Genomic DNA, 21,527 nt, shown 5'->3' with positions numbered 1-21,527 from the left:
AACTTGTATGCCACAATTACTAGTACTTATTTGTAAAACTTATCATTTGTTGTTGAGTAATCTAATTATTTTGTTTGTTAGAAACATTATTAAAGAGTGAACAAAGCTCAGATTTGTACCAGAAACTAGCTTATAGAGAGAAACAATAATCATTGAATTGTGGTGGAAGGGAATAAGATTATTCCCCAAAAAGATTTGCTTAAACAAAAAACTAAAATATTTTGATGCTATGGTTTGAACATCCCAGGCTGTATAGTTGTATTGGTTTCCACCTCTTAGGCTAATAAATAAACAATTAAAAAGAGATTTAATTAAACATTCCTTAATCTCTCCGCGTTTTCTTCTTCTTCTTCTTCTTCTTCTTCGCCTCGACTGCTTGCTTTATCCACTGAGACAAAAAATTTGAATTTGCACAACATCCTCGAAGTTTCCTCCTTTCCTCTTCCTGATCAGATATAGCGTAAAACCCAGATCACAAAAATCCCGGAAAAAACTATACCTAACGTAGATCTTTGTCCTTAATCCATCTCTCTCTCGCTTTCTAATTGCGTCTACGATTCTTCTTTCGCCCCTTCAAGGTACGCTCTTGTCGATTGCGTTTCAATCACTCTCAGATTCAACAACAACAACAACCACCCCACTTAGCTCAAAAGTCTAAATCCTTGTGGATTTAGGGTTTCCTTAAAGCTCCGATCTTTATCTCTTCTGGGGGCAATTTCAGATCCTTCTTAAGCTCCTCCGTGTACAGTTTTTTTTTGTTCCTTCTTTGTATTTTCCTTTGTTTGAACTTTGCTATAACTAAAGTGTCTCTCTTTTTGCAGAATGGCGGCGGATTTGCTACCTGTTTACCTCATTATATTGGCGTTTCTATGCACTGTCGGAGCCATTGCTCTGGCCTTGTTCCATATCTACAAACACCTCTTGAACTACACTGAACCCATTTATCAGAGATATATTGTTCGCATTGTCTTCATGGTCCCGGTCAGTACTTTCTTAGCTTCATATCCATTTTCATGGTAGTATCTCTCTTGCTAACATGTTCCCGTACAACAGGTCTATGCCTTGATGTCATTCTTGGCTCTCGTCTTGCCCAAAACCTCCATTTATTTTAACTCTATCCGAGAAGTGTGAGTTTGTGTTTTTTCAAAATTTTCATTTTTTTTTTTTGCTAGCTGAACATTGGAGGTGCCTTCCTGCAGTTACTATATTATGTTATCATTTGTTTTGCTGTGGGCAGTTACGAAGCGTGGGTGATTTACAACTTTCTATCGTTGTGCTTGGCTTGGGTTGGAGGCCCAGGTTCAGTTGTTATAAGTTTAACTGGCCGCTCTTTGAAGCCATCATGGCATCTCATGACTTGTTGCTTCCCACCTCTACCACTAGACGGGTTAGTTTGTCAATCATTTGGTTGCATGCACTGTTTGTTTCTAAGAAGCAATGCTTTCTGTAGACTAGATATCTTAACATCATGATGATTACGGTTTGATGCTCATTTGATAATTTCGATGACCATCTTCTTAGCTAATCTGTGTTTAGCAGCTTATACCTGGTTAATCGTATAATGTGTTAGGCGTTTTATTCGACGGTGCAAGCAAGGTTGTCTGCAGTTTGTAATTCTTAAGCCAATCCTAGTCGCTGTCACACTCGTGCTTTATGCAAAAGGGAAATACAAGGATGGAAATTTTAGCCCCAATCAATCCTATCTCTATCTTACCATCATCTATACCATATCATACACAGTAGCTTTGTATGCGCTGGTCCTCTTTTATGTGGCTTGCAAAGATCTCCTAAAGCCGTTCAACCCAGTCCCCAAGTTTGTGATTATTAAGTCTGTTGTCTTTCTAACCTATTGGCAGGTAATAATAATGTCTCTTATTCTCTCGCTATCAATAAATCTTTTTTTTTGCATTATCTTTCTAGATTCTAACAGATTGAACCTTTTATTTTTTGGTGGTACAGGGTGTTCTGGTTTTTCTGTTTGCTAAATCTGGATTTATAAGGGATGAAGAAGAGGCAGCGCTCTTTCAGAATTTTATAATATGTGTGGAGATGCTTATTGCTGCAGCTGCACATTTCTATGCATTTCCGTACAAGGAATATGAAGGTGCCAATGTTGGAGGAGCTCACAGTTTCTCAGCTAGTCTAGCTCATGCTGTTCAACTAAATGATTTCTACCATGATACTGTTCACCAGGTAAACACTGATTTGATTGATTATTCGTTGTAAAACAAAACACTGGAGCGGTTTTAAGTAGGCATGCGGGTTCGGTTAGTTTGGGTTATTCGGTTTGGTTTTGGTTAGTTCGATTCAACATAAATTTTATCAGATTAATCCGAAATAAAAGTTTGGTTCGTTATTCGGTTAGTTTGGTTTTCAAAATCCTACGTAAGTTTTTGGTTTTAGTTAGATTTTGGTTAATTTTGTTAGCGTTTCGGATAAACTCGGTTAATTTTGGATCGAAATTTGGTTATTTCGGTTAGTTTGGTTCAGGTTTTTGGTATGGTTTGGGTATAATTTTTTTTCTATAAAAGAAGAAAACCGAAATAACCATTGCTAAACCGAAATCTGATTCTTTTTAGGAAACTACCGAATCAAACTGAACTAACCCAAAACTTTGGTTCGGTTTGGTTCGAAATCCCAGGCCTTAGTTAAAACTGTGTTGATGATGAGTTTGATTTTTCTTACAGTTTGCACCTGCGTATCACGATTATGTGCTCTACAACCATAACGATGGTGGTGAGGAAGGGACGACCAAGTATCGAGTACGAACATTTGTGCCAACTGGTCAAGAAATGGATGCTGTCAGAAAGAACAAACACATGTTTGGACACAAGATAGAGGGTGTTTCGCCCTCCAGTCACTCTTCCTCTGGAACTAGCACACCGAAAGCTTCGGGTGCAGCTTCTGATCGTGCACGCCCTGAGACCATGAAATCTTCTTTGTTGGTGGACGCTTCGGACTCTGCTTCCACGATGTATGACATGTCGCTCATGGACATCGATATATCGAGCTACCCAAGTAAAGTACCTTCTGCAAATGTAAGTGGAGGACCTAGATAGTGAGGAGGGAGATTATGCACCGTTAACAGTAACAACAGTGTTTAGATTCAGGAGTCTCTCTCAAGTGTGTTGTTATAACATGAAAATGTTAATTGGAGATGGAGATTTTAACTTGTTCTTCTGATGAAGTCATCCACTGGTCGTCACAGCTTAGTTCTTGTTTGTTACTAACTTCGCTATCTTTTCGTTTTGTAGATATAAAATGATTACACAATCTCAAAAGTTGTGAGACATTTGGTGTGCAATTAGAAAGAGTTAGATAATGTTTGGAGCTGTTAGGCCATCTCTTTTTTTATGTTTCTTTCATACTGCAAATAATATTATCGACTTTTTGTTTGTTTGTCACATTTAAGCTAACAATTATATTAACTCTGCATTGGACCTAAAATGTTTGTTCTTTTTAGCATATGCTTAACAATTACGTAAAATTTAAAATATTGATACACCTAAGACCCCATCAACTAAGCATCAGATAAACCAGACATGCATCGTCGAAAAGAAGTTAATTATCATTTCAGTCTTTTTAAAAGTTTATTTCCCGTTCTTTTTTATTCAATCTAAAAGGCAGAACGTGTGAACCTTTGATCCTTTTTATTGAATTTAGACTAGTTGAGAAGTTACATTAAAGTCCCACCCACCTACATCAGTGTATTTGCTTTGACGAGAGACTTTTTTTTCATTTAGTCAAAAAAAAAAAAAAAAACAGAGACGACATAAAAAGCAGAGTAGTATAAATACGTCAAAAGCTGTAGAAAGCAAAAAACCAACGACATATTTAAAGCAACAACGTGAAGCACTTGAAACGAGAGCTTTGACATATATCCGCACGAAAACGTTATCAGCGTTTTGCGTCGGCGGCTGAGTGTTTTAGTGTTTACAAGTTAACCAAACTAAACCCTCTCCATCGACCCTTTTATAGTTCTATTCTCCACAACACAAGAAAGTTGATATTGCGCTTCCTCTTTTCAAGATGAGCCGAAACGTCATCAGCAGCGTCGGCGTTTGGCAGGGGAATAACGTCTACTATGGATATGGCTATGGAGGAGGAGGAGGATACGTGGAGAAGAGACAGCTGTTCCTCAAGAGCTACCAGTTCTCGAGGAAACAGGGGTTAACGGAGAGGATTAAGACATCCGTGAGGAGAGTGGTGAAGAAAGTTGTCTGGATGAGGTTGAGATCCGCTCGTAGGATGAAACGCGTCGTTTGGTCGCGTCTCAAAATGGCCTTCTTCTACCGCCGTAGACGCTTCTTTCGTCTCCTTCACCCAAACAAACCCTCCTCTAATTACTGCTTCTACTAAGTCTCTCTTCCTCTTTGTTTCTTTGTTTCTTTGTTTTGTGTGTGTGCATAGTTCGTTGCTTGCTTTAAGCTTAATCATGTTGTTAATTCATTAAATGATCTTGTTATTGATGCTGGTTAGGCTTGTATTTAACTTTAATGCTAGTCACGGTGTGATCAAATCTTCCAAATTATTCACAGTTTTTTTTTTGGAAAGAGTTGTCAAGATTTTGTTTTAGATTTGGAAAGTGACTTTCGGACACGAAAGATCATGCAGACAGGAAGCGTTAAGTCAGCGTCGATTCTGTTTCATGCTCGTGAATATTTTTATTATTAGTCACATAACGTAAGCGAGTCAGGTTCCTCTTTTCTCGTCTCTTTCCCAACAAGTCAGCGAAACGTTATCGTAAGCGAGTCAATGTCTCACCAAATTTTCAGTTTTTAAACAATAACTATATTGGGCCTCTTATGGGCCTAAATGTGGGTCCATAGAACATGCAATGGACCTACGACATACCCATATGTCATCAGACCGTTGATAACTGCTAACTAGAGAGGCTAGAGATTGCTGCAGCAAGGTGTGTTTAAACAGGATTGGCGATGCATTCCATTATTTGTTTCAAAATGTTCAAAGATACATAGACTCCAGAGATAGATTATTAGAAGTCTAGTTGAAACTGGTCTCATTGTAATCAATGGGCCAAAAAGTATACGAGAGTATCTACAACAATTTTCTTTAAAATGTACAAGCTTTTTTGCTTTTGCTTAGTAGTTTACAGTGTTTATGTTCATTATTTGTATATCATATTATCTTGTATTAATGAGTATGGTCAGAAACCTAGCTATGTTCATTTCTTGGGTTGGAATTTTCCCTTAATATTCTGAATCTCATTTGTTGAAACCGAGAACGCCTTGGCAAGCAAGTCATCAGGAATGGGAGGGTTAGCACCAAACAGAGACGGCCCAACGCTCTGTGTCCCAGGATTCTGACTATCGAAAGCAGCGATCACAGAGGCAGGAGTTTTGTTAGGGTTCTGCTGGAAATGAAGGAGAGCTCTCGGGAATGCAAAGACCTCTCCTTTGTTGAGGTGTTTGGAGATGAGTTTTCCGGAGGTGGTCAAGAAGCCTACGAAGAGACTTCCTTCGAGGACAAATATAGCTTCGGAAGCTCGTGGGTGAAGATGCGGCGGGTTGAGTCCGCCTGGTGCGTAGTCGATACGTGACATGGAGGTGCCCATCATGTTTAGGCCAGGGATTTTCTCGACGTTGCCTGCTGTGACGGCTGACCCCATTGAGGTGTTGGCGGTGTTTGCAGCATTGGCTAAGCCTGCGTAGAAGAAGTCTTCTGGTGTTACTTGTGATGGGTCTTTGCATGAGTATCCGTTGACTTTCGTACCTAATAAGGGCGTGGAAAAGTCAACGACAAAAATATTTAAATATTTTCAGAATAAAATGTTAGATCAAAAGACATATAGAGAAATGGTGGTGATACCCTTGAGATCAGCAACACACAAATCTTGAAGCATGTTTGTTTCTGCGAAGGCCGTGTGGGCGGCTAGAAGCATGATGGTAACAAAAAGATGAGTCATGGAAATTGCCATTGTTGGTTTTTGTTGATGAATTTGAGAACATCCTTTGACCTTGTTTCTCAATTTATATAAATGATGTTGAGAAGATCTAACCGCTGGTGAGACCAATGAAGAAGAGATAAACATGGATGGGCCATAGGCTTGTTAATTTTAAATCTTTGCCATAATTAGATTTAGGTGTTCTGATCGTTGGTTAATATTTGGTGATTAAAAGTGGATTTGTTTGTTGGAGACATCAATTAGCCTGTAGTTTTTTTTTTTTTTGGTAATCATGTTAAATTTCATACCTTTTTAAGAGTTTACATGTTGCTTAGCAACTTATTAGGAAATACAAACGGAGAACAACCCAATACAAGAAGAACAAGAGAACAAACACAGGGAACACACAAAAGACTTTAGATTGAAAGATCCAGCAGGAGAACATCAAGGAGGCCTCGTGAACGAAAGGAAGAACTGGAGGAACGATGGTTGGATCCGGAGAGATGGCGGAATGGAGAGGAGGCGATCTCTGATCTGTCTGTCAACACCTGCAATGATTACCGAAGCAGGAGATGACTTACCAGTGAAAATTCTCAGGTTCCGTTCTTTCCAAATGAAGTAGACAGAAGACTGGAGGATGAGCTTTATAATGCATCTTGCTTGGGGAGATGATGATCCATGGTTGAGTAAAATCCAGGCCGCAGCTGCATGAATGTCTTGAGGGGGATTCGCCCATACTTGGCTAGCATAGGGAGACCAGATACTTGATGAGTAGGAGCATTCAAAGAAGAGGTGGTGATGTGTTTCTATTCCACCGTTACAGAGAACACACTGAGCAGGAACATTCATACCCCAACTTCTCAATCTATCTCTGGTAGGCAACCGTCGCAGAAGTGCCAACCAAGAAATAAAAGAGTTTCGAGGGATATGCTCTTTAAACCAGACAACCTTAGCCCAAGATATAGTAGGCGACGGGGTCCGTATATGATTCCAAGTTACCTTAGTGGAGAAAGCTGGCCCGTAGTTCCCATTTGATTGGATCCACAAGAACCTGTCTTCACCAAGTGATGTATCTGGAGGGGCAATCGCTGTTAGGGCTATCTGTAAAGCTTCAATTCGTGGGGACCTTGCTGCGGGCAAGTTCCACTCTCCATTCCTGGCTGCATCTGCGACCGTTGCAGTAAGTCGCAGACGAAGTTGACGAGGCCCAGCATCTCCTACGAACGTCAACAAGGGTCCCATATCATTCCACGAGTCAAACCAGAATAGCGCCGTTTGCCCATTTCTCACTTCACACCTTAGACACTCTAGTAGCCAATCCTTAACCTGAATCAGGCTGCGGACTGCTTTAGAAAGCCTTTGAGAATCTTCCATTAACCAGTATGGTTTCCTATGGAATACATTTGACTTCAGCCACGAGATCCAAAGCGAGTCTCGATCTGTAAACAAGTTCCAAGCATGCTTTAACCGGAAAACAAGCTCATACTCCTCCAATAATCGAATTCCAAGTCCCCCCTCTTGTTTAGGCTTACATACATCTGCCCAAGACACACGAGCCCCTCTAGCAGAGGAAGATTTATTTCTCCACAGAAACCCAGCGCATAGAGAGTCAATCTTAGCATAGAAACTCTTCGGCAGCATAAAGACAGAGCTCCAGAAATTAACTTTTCCATAGATTACAGAGGTGATGAGCCTTACCTTTCCAGCAAAAGATAAGTACTTCGCCGTCCAAGCATGGAGTTTACCCGTAATCTGGTCAATGAATGGCTGAAGAGTGGCAAGAGAGATTCGGCCAGGCTGTAGCGGTAGGCCCAAATATCTCGTAGGAAAAGTTCCCAGCTTGATGCCAAATAAGTTACTCAAGACCGACTTCTGAACATCCTGATAGCCACCAAAAAATAGTTCCGACTTTGCAGGATTCATATCCAAGCCACTGAACGTCTTGAACTCCTTGAGAACCTCTAATATACCAGATAGTGAGTGCCTCGAGCCATCAGAGAAAACCAATAAATCATCAGCAAATAGTAAATGCGAGACAAGGGGATCCGAGCACTTCGGATGAAGTCTTATTTTCCCTTGATGCACTGCTTTCTCTAGGAGGTTTGAGAGAGCCTCCATGACCATGATAAAGATGTACGGCGAGATTGAATCACCCTGTCTCAGTCCCTTTTTTCCGGGGAAGAACCCTGCTAATTCCCCATTCACTGCCACTGAAAAGCGAGGAGAGGAGATACATTCTTTCACCCATGTCCTAAACAGCAAAGGAAATCCTTGAGCCTCCAGCACCTTGGAGACAAAGTCCCAAGAGACAGTGTCAAATGCCTTTCTTATATCCACTTTTAGCAGGGAGCTTTTGTGACAGGTAGACTTCTCATAATCCATAATCAAATCAGATGCCAAGAGAGCATTCTCACCAAGGTGGCGCCCTTTGAGAAAAGCTGCTTGATTCCTGCTTATACAAATCTTCAGAATCGGCTTCAATCGGTTCGCTATGATCTTGGAGATTATTTTGTACACTATGTTGCAGCAACTGATAGGCCGATACTCACCTAGGGAGCAAGCTTCCGGCGTTTTTGGAATCAATACAATAGCAGTACTGTTAAGCTCCTTCAAGAGGGTTCCATTGTTGAAAAATTCCTTAACAGCTGCAATCACATCACCTCCAATGATGTCCCAAGAAGCTCTTAAGAATTCCACATTGTACCCATCAGGCCCGGAACTCTTATCAATAGGCATTGCAAAGACAGTTCGTCTAATCTCTTCATCCTGGACTGGCTTCACCAATCCTGCAGTATGTTCTTCTGAACAACGAAAAGGAAGAAGATCTTTGACATCATCCAGAGAGCACGGGGAAGAAACCATGTCAGTTACCCCCAATATCTGAGAGAAGTACTCCGCCGAGTGAGCTTTTATATCCTCAATACCAGTAACCAAAGATCCATCGGGCTTGTAGAGGAAATGGATATGATTCTGAGATGCTCTCTGATCCGCCACCTTATGATAAAAGGAAGTGTTTCTATCACCAAGATCATACCATTGGACTCTTGATCTTTGATGATAGAATTTCCCCTCTGCCTTTGCTAGTACTTGCCATTTTGCTCTTTCCTCATGTTCTAGAGAAGCTGTATCAGGATCTGGACTTGTCAGGAGCCGACGCTGGAGATCGCTAACTACTAGAGCCTGATCCTTAACACGCTGCGAGATTCCACTGAAGTGCCTCTTGTTGAGCAGACGGAGGTCTTTCTTCAGTAGTTTCAGTGATCTAGCCAATCTGAATTGAGAAGTCCCCATTATAGCTGAAGGATTCCAAGCTGCTCTCACTGTTTCCTTGAAAGAAGGGTGATCAATGATATGGTTGAAGAACTTGAACGGCTTAGGAGCACGCCTTCTAGCAGAGGGTAGTTGAAGGAGACATGGAGTATGATCAGATTGGTCAGGCGCTAGGAAGTCTGCATAGGCGTCTGGGAACGAAGTACTCCATGCTTGGTTTATCAGAGCGTGATCAATCCTTTTTGAAATCGGATTTGCATCTTGGTTGTTCCACCAAGTGAAAGGGAGACCTTTATATTGAGCCTCGAATAAGTCAGCTTCCTGCATAGCTAGATTCATATCCTCCATTCCTGAAACATCAATCTCCTGGGCTGGATATCCAGAATGATGAGACGCTTTGATTATTTGATTGAAATCCCCAACCACTGCCCAAGGATGATCTGCAACAGGAGTTGTGGAGTTCAAGTGAGCCAATTCTTCCCATAACGCTCTTCTAGATTCCACCTCATTGAAGCCATAGACAAACGTAACAGTGAAATTGATGTTCTCCAAGGGAAGAAAAATACCGCAAGTCACACTCTGTGCAGTGGCCTTGTAGATGGTAGTCAAAACATTAGGGCTCCAAACCACCACTATTCTTGCTGTGTGATGGTGATCCCAATTTGCAAAATATTTCCATCCTCGAGGGATGGCACTGAGAATCCTTCTTGTATTAGAGGGTTGTATCCGCGTTTCTAGATAAGCTCCAAAAATTGGCCTGTGGGTATATATCCACTCTTTGACCATGTTGTGGCGATCTTGACTATTCAGACCTCTTACATTCCACACAAAAAACATATTAATATGTTGGGTTAGTGACGTGTGACCTTGCGGCCACTCTTCCGGTTATTCACCAAGAAGAAAGGAGAAGACGCTTCGTTGTCTTGTTGCGCCTTCAGATCCGATCCAGAGCTCCCTCCACTGTGGGTAACAATTACAGTTGAGGTGTATCCTCCCCTGTCCAACGAAAATATCTGAGAGGGAGTTTTGATGCCACTATCACCAGGATGATTACATTCTTCTTTGCCTGAGTCCCCGCTCTTCTCCAAAGCCGGTGAGGCTGGGTCAGCCTCAACAGTTTGGATTGTACAGGTTCCAGCGTCAGCAGCCACTTCATTGACAGTATGGGTTCCTGCCCCATCAGGATCCTTCAGAATGATTCCATCTTCCAATTTTTCTCTATCCAGATCAGGAGTATCCAGAAGTGGACTGTTGTCTCCAGACTTAGCATCCGGAGGAATGGTTCTTTCCCTGATACTTGGAGATCTCCCCGATCGAGGATGGTTTCTTGCTTTTGGCTTCTTACTGTTCGATCTCTTTGTTTTATGAGAGGGTCTTGCAGTTTCCCTTGGCGGATCCGGAATATGGAGACCACATCTCTTTATCTCATGGCCGTACTTACCACAAGCCTCGCATTTTATTGGGAGCCAAGGATATGTAACAAATATCTCTACTTCCCTTCCATTTGAGAATCCAGAAACAATCCTCGATGGCAGGTCAGCTAGTAAGTCCACCTTAACCCAGAGCTTTGCTACTTCAAAGTTTTCTTTCCTCTCTGTTTCAGGTGCCACTGAGACCGGCTTCCCAATCGCTGTAGCCAGACGGCTGAGGCTCTGATTGTTAAACAGAAGGTAAGGGACCCCTCTAAGCTCCACTGGTACTACTGCCGTAGACAGTTGTGGTTCCTCCGGAGAGAATTCTGGGGCCCAAGGTGCTACGTACATTGGATATCCAGCTATTATCCACACACTTCTCGCCAACACCAAAGTACGAGTACGAGGGCTTGATACACGAAGCAGGAAAGTGAGAGGACTCAGGCGATGAACAAAGATTCTAGGCCCCGAGCGATTCCAAATAGCATTTACTATACCGATGATTCGACCCATATCTGGAGCATCACCATGGAACCTAGCAAAAAGAAAGTCCTTGAACTCCTCCTTAGCTTCCTCCACATTCTCATCAGGTATTAAGACAAATGGAGCTCCCGAAATATGCTGTGTCGGAGTTCCGAGTTCCTCCAGCAGTGTTGATCTGTGCAGCACCTCAGAGTATTTAGGTCCTCCTTTTGGGGTAGGAGAGCGATTATCTTCAGATGTGGAGTTCCCCGCTACATTAACCGTAGCCTCCTCTGATGGCGAGATCGGAGATTTCTCTCCGGAGCCGGTAGACCCTTCTACATGCGTAGCTGATATATCCTGTCGAATCAGAGATCCAACAACCTTGTCATCGATTTCTTTGCTGTTGGAGGCAACAGTAAGGACATTGTTTCCGGACAGCTTCGAATCACTCGAGAGTTCAGCTCCACCCAGAGGCCGAGAGAACGAGGGATCTGCCGTCTTATCATCTACAGCAGCAGCCGAAGACTTTACCGGGAGCTTTGCTTTCGCAGCACCAGCACGAGCCGACTTAGCTCGCGAAGCCGCTACAGCGTAACGGGAGAACTTGAGAGAAGCAGGAAGAGAGGAGAGGATGCGCTTTTTCCTCCTCCCCATGGCAGGGATTTCTCAACGGCGGCGTGAGGCCTCACCGTGGTTGGCGGCGAATACCAAACCCTAGATCGCCCTTTCTATCGCCTTTTAGGAGAGAGAAAGAAAGGACTTTTTCCGGGTATCAAATTTTTTTTTTTTTTTTTTTTTTTTTTTTTTTTTTTTATATTGAGCCTGTAGTTATATGACACACACCAAAAAAGACCATCAAACTCTAGTTAATAATCACCAAACTCGAAATGATTAAAAGAAAAGGAGAATGATCTTGTTTATATTGTTTCTAGTTCTAGAACTCAAGAGGTTTGTTTGGCTCAGCTAAATACAAACCGGCCCTTCTGTTTTTGATAACCAACCTGGGACGCATGGTTCTATTTCTACCCAAATATAACCAAAGCTTTAAACCCGCTAGAGGTGAACCAAAATCGAATTTCTCTATCCATGCATTTGCATGATCATAAGATATCTAATATAAAAATTATTTGGTGTCAGGTAAGTACATATTAGAATAGAATATGGGACTAAATATTTAATAAATTGCAGGAATATTTAACAAACTCGTTCTTCAATAATGTCACAAGTAGAGTCCTATATAAAATAATGGCTGAATAGCAAAACTTAGCAACTCCAAAAACCTCTATTTAATTATTCAGAATATATGTAATTAACATGTATCTCAGCACGTAAATATTGTACTCTTTTGATTATTTAATTACCAATACTGACCAAAGACGACCTCAACTGCTTCACCATTATTCCAATGATCTGTCATCTCTTGTCTTCACATGTTTCTAATAACCTTCTTCTCTTCTTTCTCCATCCTTCAAAATCCTACTAATATTCCATTTCTCTTTCTTGGCTTAACCTATCATGACTGTTAAGGTATACATCACATCCTAGTACCAATTTTCTCGAATGATTCCATTCATGTTGTGTGTGCTTTTGTATTTTGTGTTTTGAGCAGAAAGTTGACATCAAGGTGGATATAAACTGTGGGAAATGCAATAGCGCAATTTTGGAAGCAGTCACGGAGATAGAAGGTAATCATGAGAAAAAAGGTCTTAAAGCAATATGTTCATTAAATATCCTACTACTACTAAAACATGACTTTTGATGCAGGTGTGAATCATATCTCACTAGATGAGGAGAAGAGCGTACTTACCGTGGTAGGGACAATGGATCCGGTCTGCGTAGCCTCACGTCTTAGGAAGATCAAACAGAAACCTGTAATCATCAGCGTTGGACCACCACCTAAACCTCCTGAACCGCCAAAACCTCCTGAGCCACCAAAGCCACCAGCAGCGCCTGAGCCACCAAAGCCTCCTCCAGCACCTGAACCACCAAAGCCTGTATGCAAATGCAAGCCTATGTCTCCTTACCCAGCTCCTTACCCACCTCCTTACTGCGCCAGATGCGATCTTGTGTCTGTTACTACCTATGAAAGTGGAAGCGGCTGCACTATTGTTTGAGTCATGTATTTCTTGCATTAGTCACCGCTACTTTTACCATATTATATAGTCTTCATGTCAAATCCTGCAACCTACATGTTAGCCAGGATTACTTTCTTATATTAGTATGCTTTGTTTTAATCATATATGTATCTTTGCTGTTGTTTCTCCCTCTGTTTTTAAATAGTAGCTCCCATCATGTCTCATAATCACTAAATCTATGTGAATTTTCCATAAGCGTGTGAAACATTCATAGACCTTTCCTGGTCTTCAAACCGGAGGCCTGGAGCACATTGCCTGAGGCTTTAACATGTTTGTCTGGGTCTTTTTCACATGATTCACTTAGGCCCATTTGTTATGTCGAGCCCACTATAAGTTTGGGCAAATCCATAATATCGATACTTTTGGAGATTGGTGTTCTAATAGAAACAAATAGTAGAGTGAGGGACCAGTACACAAAACAAAATAAGAAATAGAAGCAAGTGGACGACCGCAGCTCAAAATCAACATGTGGTGATGTGCATGCGACCAAGACCGCAGTTTCTCGTTCTCCCACGAATCTTTGTTTTTTTTTCTTAGTGTTATTGCATCTCTTTAATGCGATAATATAAAGTATAAACTATTCTATAGGGTTGTTATAATTTATTATGCATATTCATTTTCAGGGTTCAAACTAATACGAAATCCATCAAAATGAGCTAATATATAACCAAAGTGAAGATGAAACTACTTAATGGGTAAAACCTTTTTTTTTTTGAATATATGTAAAATTTATTCAAAGAAAACTAACGTAAAAAAAAAAAAAAAAAACTAACGTTTGTACATCAAGTGTAACTGGTTGATCTTTCTAATGTTGAATTTGAAAAATCAAGAGTTAAAACCTTTTTTTCTTTACAAAAAATATTAAATTCAATCAAAGTAAGTCGATCCTGTTTAAAATGGATGAGATCAATCCAATCATATAGATGGTGTCTTAGACCTTATTGTTATGTAAGGTCTAAGACTTTTTTTTTTTTTTTGATCAAAAAAAAAAAAAAAAGAAAAGTCTTAGACCTTACATAACAATAACATGATAAGTCCTGGACCTTACATAACATGATAACAATCATTACTCGTAAATATCTAAGTGTGTTTTGCATCACTCAAAGATAACTTTCCCTAACATCCCACTACATAATCAACACTTGTTTCTTTACTACATGCTTCTTGCGCAAAGTGGAAACTCCAGTTTATGAATCATAATTCAAGGGGTTCGTTATGCAAACCATGACGTCACCGTTACGCAAACCATGACATGAATGTACTAGACCTTGCATAACACAGTGTTTTCAATAATTATATAACTACAAAATAAGTCACTCTTGCTAACAAGAGATAATTATTCTTTCATTTTCAGGCTAATGCATCATCCTCATCCACTTGGATTGCTATATAACGAGAAAAGCAGATAGAAACGTTAGGCTAGAGCCAATAGAAATCAAAAATCCTGATGGACCCATCTTCTCCTCCATGTGCTATATAGCAAGCACATCAAGAACTAATTACATCTGCTTTTGTCCTTTATTTGATGCTGAGCGTTTCAAGTGTGAACTAAGATCCAGGTAACATAAAAAGAAGGTCTCTGTCTTTGTCATGTAATAAGAGAGTGAATTAATTTTAAAAAATAAATGATGCAACCGTGAATCCAGCCATGAAACTTTTTTTCAAATAACTAAACAAAAACAAACTCAGAAAAGCTTATTCTTTTTGGTGAACCAAAAAAAAAAAATCTTAATTCTTTTTCTACAAAGATCGATCCTTTCTTTATATTATTACACAACGTGTGTTTGTCTTTAAAGTTTGTTCCTTTCTTCTCTCTCATTCTCAAGGGATCTGTTTCTTTTCTTTTTTGCTTTCACTCTTCTTCTCTTCCAGTGAGAGAGTGAGAGAGAATGAAGAGGCTTCTGTTGTTAGTTGGGTTTATTGTAGTGGTAGGAGCTCAAGCAAATGATGAGTATTTAGATTTCAATGTGACAGAGATAGACCGCATTGAGGAACTAGAGTTTGGATTCTCCAAGTACAGCTCAAATTTGAACCCTTTATTAGTTGGTCTCACTCTTATCAGAGGAGCTGATTCAGGAGCTGGTACTACTCTCTCACTAGATCTCTCTCTTTATTTACTTTTTATGAGTTTAACAAAAGTGGCTTCTTTCATTTATTCACTTCAACTAACATTTTTCTCAGTTTGTTTCTCTGTTGTTGTCCCCTTCTATAGATTTAACTTTGTCTTCACGTTTACTGTTATGTATTCTTCACGGTTCCTCTAATTGTTTAGAAAATGTAATTTATATGTTGAGTTTTTAATTTAGAACTTATAAGCAGTGTATATGTTATATTTTGTTGTGTTTACTCGAAAAAAAATCAAACAGTAAATTTAATCTGGATTGTTTTTTTAACTCGGTTGTGTTTTTATATCAGTTTGTTTGGATGGAACGTTACCTGGATATCACTTGCACCGTGGACATGGATCTGGAGCTAACAGCTGGCTCATTCAATTAGAGGTTTAGTGTCTATTGAAAGCTACTGTTTTGAAGTCTTTTCCTGTGCAACAACTTGATGATCTGAAAAAAAAAATGTTGAAACAGGGAGGAGGATGGTGCAACAACGTCAGGACGTGTGTATACAGGAAGAAGACTCGACGTGGATCCTCTAACTACATGGAGAAGCAGCTTCAGTTTACAGGAATACTTAGTGATAAAGCTCAAGAGAATCCTGGTTTAGTCTCTCAAATCTTGGGTTCATGTGATGTGACTAATGTAATGTAATTTTGAGGATTATTTACTGATCCTTTCATTGTTTTTTTTGCAGACTTCTTCAACTGGAATAGAGTTAAGCTTCGTTACTGTGATGGCGCTTCTTTCAGTGGAGATGGTCAGAATCAGGTTCTCATCAAATAGTTAACAGACTTCTTTAGATTTGAGCAGCTTTGTGGAACATGTGTGATGAACTAATGCATATGTAACTCTTTGTTTCTCAGGCTGCACAGCTTCAGTTTAGAGGAGAGCGTATCTGGAGAGCCGCAATAGCTGATCTGAAATCAAAAGGAATGCGATACGCCAACCAGGTTTTTTGACACTTGTCTCTTAGTCTGTTAATACACCTTCAGGATGATCCAATGCAAGAAGAGCTGTATTTTATTTACTGAACTGTTTATTATATATTCTGTTGAAAAGGCACTTCTCTCTGGATGTTCAGCTGGTGGTTTAGCAGCAATTTTACGCTGCGATGAGTTTAGGAACTTGTTCCCTGGTTCCACCAAGGTCAAGTGCTTGAGTGATGCTGGCTTGTTCTTGGACACGTTAGTTTATTTCCCCCCCCCCCTCTCAACTCAATGGCTGTTCCTTTTGCCCTTGATTCTTCAGTAAACTAGTTTGTTTTTTGTTAATTTTTATAGAGCTGATGTTGCTGGTGGCCGCACAATCAGGAACTTATACAATGGTGTAGTGCAATTTCAGGTGGGATTCATCTTCTTTTTAATTAAACATTTGAAGAGGATAAGAAACCTTCTTGAACTTAAAACCATATGCAGAGTGTGAAGAACAACCTGCCACGTATGTGCACAAACCATCTCGATCCTACCTCGGTAAATCTTTTATTTTATTTTATTTATTTCTCTCATCTTGATGCTGTTGCAAACCAGAAACTGACCATTCCAAGTCTTTTTTTTTTTAATGTACAGTGTTTCTTCCCACAGAATCTCATCAGTCAGATTAAGACACCACTTTTTATTGTCAATGCAGCATATGATTCATGGCAGGTTAATGTTCTTCTTTTGACATTGCTCAGTTATTGTGCTTTGGTGTTTAGGCTCACTCACACAAACAATGGCTTTATAATCAGATTCAAAGCAGCATAGCTCCAAAATCAGCTGACCCTAGTGGCTTTTGGCATGAATGTACACTAAACCATGCAAAATGCACACCTTCACAAATGAGGTTCTTGCAAGGATTCAGGGATCAGATGCTGAGGGTAGTGAGGGGCTTCTCGATGTCTAGGCATAACGGTTTGTTCATAAACTCCTGCTTTGCTCACTGCCAAACTGAGAGGCAAGATACTTGGTTCGCTGATGATTCTCCTGTCATCAGGAAAAAGGTAATAAATAAGCTCAAAAATCTTTATCACCAACACAAACAGAAGCAAAGGCTTGTTCTTGACTTTGTATAATGGCATCATAATATGTAGGCGGTGGCAATAGCCGTGGGAGATTGGTATTTTGATAGAGCAGAAGTGAAGTTAGTTGATTGCCCTTATCCATGTGACAAGAGCTGCCACAACTTGGTGTTCAGATGATTCATTGATTCTCTTCTTTATATACATACTTTAGAAAGCCTCTCTCAAATGGAGAAGCTTACTATTTTACCAATGCCTCATTGGAAGAAGTGTATGATTTGATTTGGAAAAAAACATAATAAACATAAAACACCAAAAAACAAAAGTTGGCTCTCATAAGAGTTCAAATGTTAATCAGAGAGTAATGATTCTTCTTCCTTTGTTTTTTTCTTCTCTACTTTCCACTGCAAGTAGCTGATCAAATGTCATCTAAATGTCAACATACTGGTCCCACAAAGAATTTGATTTCACAAATATCCAAGAAATGCAGGTAATGGATAAGAATATAAACAATTAAAATAGTAAAGAAAAGGGATAAAAGAAAGTGAAAAAAGAGAATATTACAGAGTGTGTTGATCATAATACTTTGACACCCTGGTATTAGGGTGAGTGACAGCTATCTAGTGTTCCCCACTTTGTATGTGTTTTAGTGGTTTTTTCTTTCTTTCTTTCCACCTAATCATTTCCTTTTTAAGTTCTCTCAGTCAAACTAACTTCTTCAACAACAGCAACTCTCTCCAAAATAAAATTCTGAAGTTGAACCCTGTCCATTACTTTTTTTCTTTCTCTTCAATCTTCTTATCATGGCTTCTGATTCTCAGACCGCAACTGCAACTACATCTGAAAAGGTAAGTTAGCTAGCTCAGATGTCCCCCCTCTGGTTCCATAGAATCTTATTACATATGTTTGTTTGTTATTTATGCTGTTAAGCTCCATGGATAGATTTTAGTAAGAATCAAAATACTATCACTGTGGCAGAGCTGAATCTATTCATGCCACTCACAAAAGAATAGCCTTTCCAGTTTATAAATATATATATATATATATATATATATATTTAATTTTTGTACCTGAAACTAGGAACGTTAGGTTAGGATAAAAACTTGTTTTGGAATGTTCAAACATGGTTTTAACCCTCTTATTCTGTAAGAATCTGGAGATTTCTTGAGCAATAACTAGAAGGAACTTTTTTTTTAAAGTTGTAGATTATTATAGCACATGGATGTGTTAACCATCTTTGTCTTGTCGTTTTCTAGAAAACTATTCTGACACTATTACATAATGATTACAATTCCAAAGTAGTGTTTTTTCTGTTTAAGAAGAGAATAATAAAAAAGAGGGTTTTACTTTTACCTGATGCAGCCACTGGATAACAAGGTCGACGAGGAGGCTAAGTTGATGGAAAAAGAGATTGTTTTGGAGGAAACTGTGGATGTTGTGAAGGATAATAAACCGGTTCAGATTCAAGCCTGAGTGTTACTAAGGAGGAGAGCCTTGATCAAACTCCTGGTGGTGAGCCGGAGAAGGAACCACATGGAGATGTGGAAGAGGTTGTAGCAGTTGTGAAAGCAGAGGAATCTACAGAGAAGGTGGCAGATGTAAATGGTGAGAAGAAGGTGGAACTTGAAGAACCAACCCCTGTGAAACAGAGTGTTGAAGAAGTTATTGTTGAAGCTGCTGATGCAGAGAAAGAAGAAGGGAAAGGAAAAGAAGAAAATGGTGAGGAGAAGGCAGGTGAACAAGTGGAACTAAAGAACCAGTCCCTGTGAGTGTTGAAGAAGTTAGTCTTGAAGTTGCTGATGCAGAGAAAGCAAAAGGGAAAGGAAAAGATGAAGATGGTGAGGAGAAGGTAGCTGAACAAGTAGAGCTTAAAGAACCAATCCTTGTGAAAGCAGAAGAGAAGCCAACCGTTGAAAGTGTAGCTGAAGAAGACAAGAAGGATAAGGATGAGACCAAGGTGGTTGATGTTTCTGAATCAACAGATGAAGCCGGATGCAAACAAATTGATGTTCAACCTGTGAGAGAAGTACCTGAAGAGACTGTAGAAGACAAGATCAAAGACGTTGAGGTTCTTGAAGTCACACCAAAGGCAGAGGCTTCCGTTGTTGTTGAGGCTCAGCCTGAGAAAGCAAATGTTGAAGTAGTGAAAACAGAGGAAACCGTTGAAAGTGTAGCTGAAGAAGACAAGAAGGATAAGGAGGAGACAAAGGTGGTTGATGTTTCTGAATCAACAGATGAAGGCAAACAAGTTGATGTTCAACCTGTGAGAGAAGTACCTGAAGAGACTGTAGAAGACAAGATCAAAGACGTTGATGTTCTTGAAGTCGAGGCAAAGCCAGATGATTCTGAAAAAGTTGAGGCTCAGCCTGAGAAAGCAAATGTTGAAGTAGTGAAAACAGAGGAAACAAGAGAAGAAGAAGCTAAGGTTGAGCTTGAGGGAAAGCTGGAGGATACCATTGTTGTTGAGACCAAAGAGACTTCTGAATCTGCCCCCCAAAAGGAGACAGAAGGAGACGCTTCTTCTCCTGCTGATCTCACTGAGAAAGCCATTACTGAGGAGAAGCATGTAGTGGAAGAACCATCAAAGGATGAGCCAGAGAACGTAACTGAAGCAAAAGGCATCGTCACCAAAGCACCAGCTACAGAAGAAGTAAACATCAAGAAGGATGATGAAACACCTGCTGCAGATGTCAAGAGCGAAGAAGAGACTTTGAAAGAAACCGAAGGAAACAAACAAGAGGAATCAGTCGCAGAGAAAGTACCAGAGGTTGTAGAGACAGCACCCGTTGTTAAAGAGATCGAAGAACCGGAAGTCACAGCCAAAGAAGTTGTTGTTGTTAAGCCAAAAAATACAAACAGCATCATGTCAAAGGTGAAGAAGTCTCTTGTTAAGGCAAAGAAAGCAATCATTGGGAAATCTCCAAGCTCCAAGACTATCACAACTGAAGAAGCCAAAGAAGAGATCATCAAAGCCAAGTGATTAAAGAAAAAGAGTCATGGATTCCTTGAAAGTCTTTTCAGGTATTTTAAATTTATTTTGTTGGTTTTGTTTCTTTGTGTTGGGGGGAAAGGAAAAAAAGACAGAACATTCTTTTTATTTTGTGTTTGATGGCTTTGTGTGGTTATAACTTTTATGTCTGTAAAACCTACAAAGATTTGGCTTTGTGTTATGGATGTGTGTTTGAGAAATTTCTTTCAACATTTATTGTATTCATTCAATTAGCATTTTTACGTCCCGTTTAAAACTATCTTTTGAAAATGGGCCGTAATGGGCTCATATTGATTCCCTATCAATATCCGAATGAAAGGTAAACGACTGGATCCAAATGCTTAACGTCGGCAGAATCGTTTTTCTCTATGATTAAATCAAAGATATTTTCCTTACAATAATTGTTTCTTGACGTTTTCTATTTAAGAAAAGAATAACACCAAAAAGTGGAACGAAGAAATTTTGAGAAACTAGAGTGAGGTTTGAAAGGATAAGAACAAAATGTAGGTTTTAAGACAATATGGTACCAATTATATTTTATAACAAGAAAAAAGGAGATAACGACCATTTTGATCAAGACATCATATACAAAGTAGATAGATCTCTATCTTTTATACAATAAAACAGAAGTCAATTGACAATTCTATGAGTGACATATGGCTTTTATCATTTTTAATTAAAAATAATTAATTTTTGGAAATTGTTTTAGTTGCTAAATATTTTTTTTATCAAAGACAAGTAAACCGATAAGCAGTTACACACCCATGATTCACGTAACTTCCCCATTCCACGATTTTTAATGTATTATTTTTTTAATGTATTATTTGTTTGGTTCTAATCATATATATCCCCTAATATTCGAGAAATTACCACTATCGTAAAGTAAAAGGTGAGACTGAAGATGGTGGAACACGAAGACAGAGGAACTGAGATCAAAGAATAATTGAAAACAACACTCATTCTCCTTTGTCAAGAGTGAGTTAGTTTTTTATTTTGTTAAATGAAAAATGAGTTGTTTTGAACTTTTGTTTCATCTAACAGTGATAAATTTTAATGATTCTAGAGTTTTGTTGACACCGCATCATTAAAAGGTTGAACGATTAGAGGAACATGGAGATGGATGATCGTTTCCATGTTTACTCTTTTTATATTTTCATTCTATTTCATTTTTGTAGAATTGCCAGTTAAAAGTCAATCACATGTGTTGACGTGTTGTTCTGACATTTATATGCAAGTAATTTTCA

General features: G+C 39.5%; 7 protein-coding genes across 9 annotated transcripts; 5 read left to right on the top strand and 2 right to left on the bottom strand.

The window, feature by feature from the left end:
* Window positions 1-320: 320 nt before the first annotated feature.
* On the top strand, window positions 321-3,396 carry LOC108856255 (uncharacterized). Of its 3 annotated transcripts, XM_018630020.2 has the most exons (8): window positions 321-578; window positions 675-742; window positions 822-981; window positions 1,054-1,127; window positions 1,238-1,387; window positions 1,571-1,856; window positions 1,960-2,193; window positions 2,688-3,396. In XM_018630020.2, exons 3-8 carry the CDS (start codon window positions 823-825, stop codon window positions 3,057-3,059), a joined length of 1,275 nt encoding a protein of 424 aa, XP_018485522.1. In that variant the 5' UTR covers window positions 321-578; window positions 675-742; window position 822; the 3' UTR covers window positions 3,060-3,396. The 3 variants fall into 3 exon arrangements, with proteins under 3 accessions (XP_018485522.1, XP_018485523.1, XP_018485521.1); XM_018630021.2 differs by lacking the exon at window positions 675-742; XM_018630019.2 differs by having other exon boundaries at window positions 321-742.
* Window positions 3,397-3,712: 316 nt separating this feature from the next.
* On the top strand, window positions 3,713-4,553 carry LOC108860038 (uncharacterized). Its single transcript, XM_018633947.2, has one exon. It carries the CDS (start codon window positions 4,030-4,032, stop codon window positions 4,357-4,359), a length of 330 nt encoding a protein of 109 aa, XP_018489449.1. The 5' UTR covers window positions 3,713-4,029; the 3' UTR covers window positions 4,360-4,553.
* A 365-nt stretch (window positions 4,554-4,918) lies between these two features.
* Window positions 4,919-5,974, bottom strand: LOC108860172 (germin-like protein subfamily 2 member 3). The gene is made up of 2 exons (XM_018634074.2): window positions 5,830-5,974; window positions 4,919-5,733 (listed from the first exon to the last, which is right to left on the bottom strand). Exons 1-2 carry the CDS (start codon window positions 5,936-5,938, stop codon window positions 5,186-5,188), a joined length of 657 nt encoding a protein of 218 aa, XP_018489576.1. The 5' UTR covers window positions 5,939-5,974; the 3' UTR covers window positions 4,919-5,185.
* Window positions 5,975-6,349: 375 nt separating this feature from the next.
* Window positions 6,350-7,438, bottom strand: LOC130512479 (uncharacterized). The gene has a single exon (XM_057010528.1). It carries the CDS (start codon window positions 7,277-7,279, stop codon window positions 6,350-6,352), a length of 930 nt encoding a protein of 309 aa, XP_056866508.1. The 5' UTR covers window positions 7,280-7,438.
* Window positions 7,439-12,348: 4,910 nt separating this feature from the next.
* Window positions 12,349-13,316, top strand: LOC108860012 (heavy metal-associated isoprenylated plant protein 43-like). Its single transcript, XM_018633920.2, has 3 exons — window positions 12,349-12,579; window positions 12,662-12,737; window positions 12,817-13,316. Exons 1-3 carry the CDS (start codon window positions 12,568-12,570, stop codon window positions 13,164-13,166), a joined length of 438 nt encoding a protein of 145 aa, XP_018489422.1. The 5' UTR covers window positions 12,349-12,567; the 3' UTR covers window positions 13,167-13,316.
* A 1,585-nt stretch (window positions 13,317-14,901) lies between these two features.
* LOC108862592 (pectin acetylesterase 12) lies at window positions 14,902-17,671 on the top strand. Its single transcript, XM_018636771.2, has 11 exons — window positions 14,902-15,269; window positions 15,603-15,685; window positions 15,770-15,899; window positions 15,993-16,066; window positions 16,162-16,248; window positions 16,358-16,482; window positions 16,579-16,639; window positions 16,714-16,767; window positions 16,864-16,941; window positions 17,025-17,276; window positions 17,367-17,671. Exons 1-11 carry the CDS (start codon window positions 15,077-15,079, stop codon window positions 17,472-17,474), a joined length of 1,245 nt encoding a protein of 414 aa, XP_018492273.1. The 5' UTR covers window positions 14,902-15,076; the 3' UTR covers window positions 17,475-17,671.
* Window positions 17,672-17,883: 212 nt separating this feature from the next.
* LOC108862591 (uncharacterized) lies at window positions 17,884-20,483 on the top strand. The gene is given in 4 exon segments (XM_018636770.2): window positions 17,884-18,142; window positions 18,657-18,747; window positions 18,750-19,033; window positions 19,036-20,483. Coding segments are annotated over 4 exon segments (1,659 nt in total). The 5' UTR covers window positions 17,884-18,097; the 3' UTR covers window positions 20,275-20,483.
* The last annotated feature ends 1,044 nt before the right edge of the window (window positions 20,484-21,527 follow it).

The sequence above is a fragment of the Raphanus sativus genome, chromosome 5 (genome assembly GCF_000801105.2).
Source record: "Raphanus sativus cultivar WK10039 chromosome 5, ASM80110v3, whole genome shotgun sequence".
Classification (NCBI taxonomy): domain Eukaryota; kingdom Viridiplantae; phylum Streptophyta; class Magnoliopsida; order Brassicales; family Brassicaceae; genus Raphanus; species Raphanus sativus.
This window is presented reverse-complemented; position numbering and strand designations above follow the sequence as displayed.

Bases quoted from the DNA above. Each gene is read 5' to 3' on its own strand.
- LOC108856255 (XM_018630021.2), top strand. From the start codon at position 823: ATGGCGGCGGATTTGCTACCTGTTTACCTCATTATATTGGCGTTTCTA. The intron at 1,388-1,570 runs GTTAGTTTGTCA...ATAATGTGTTAG, and splicing joins CCACCTCTACCACTAGACGG to GCGTTTTATTCGACGGTGCA. The intron at 2,194-2,687 runs GTAAACACTGAT...TTTTTCTTACAG, and splicing joins ACCATGATACTGTTCACCAG to TTTGCACCTGCGTATCACGA.
- LOC108860038 (XM_018633947.2), top strand. From the start codon at position 4,030: ATGAGCCGAAACGTCATCAGCAGCGTCGGCGTTTGGCAGGGGAATAAC.
- LOC108860172 (XM_018634074.2), bottom strand. From the start codon at position 5,938: ATGGCAATTTCCATGACTCATCTTTTTGTTACCATCATGCTTCTAGCC. The intron at 5,734-5,829 runs GTATCACCACCA...CGCCCTTATTAG, and splicing joins GTGTGTTGCTGATCTCAAGG to GTACGAAAGTCAACGGATAC.
- LOC130512479 (XM_057010528.1), bottom strand. From the start codon at position 7,279: ATGGAAGATTCTCAAAGGCTTTCTAAAGCAGTCCGCAGCCTGATTCAG.
- LOC108860012 (XM_018633920.2), top strand. The intron at 12,738-12,816 runs GTAATCATGAGA...CTTTTGATGCAG, and splicing joins AGCAGTCACGGAGATAGAAG to GTGTGAATCATATCTCACTA.
- LOC108862592 (XM_018636771.2), top strand. From the start codon at position 15,077: ATGAAGAGGCTTCTGTTGTTAGTTGGGTTTATTGTAGTGGTAGGAGCT. The intron at 16,768-16,863 runs GTAAATCTTTTA...TTTAATGTACAG, and splicing joins ACCATCTCGATCCTACCTCG to TGTTTCTTCCCACAGAATCT. The intron at 16,942-17,024 runs GTTAATGTTCTT...CTTTATAATCAG, and splicing joins CAGCATATGATTCATGGCAG to ATTCAAAGCAGCATAGCTCC.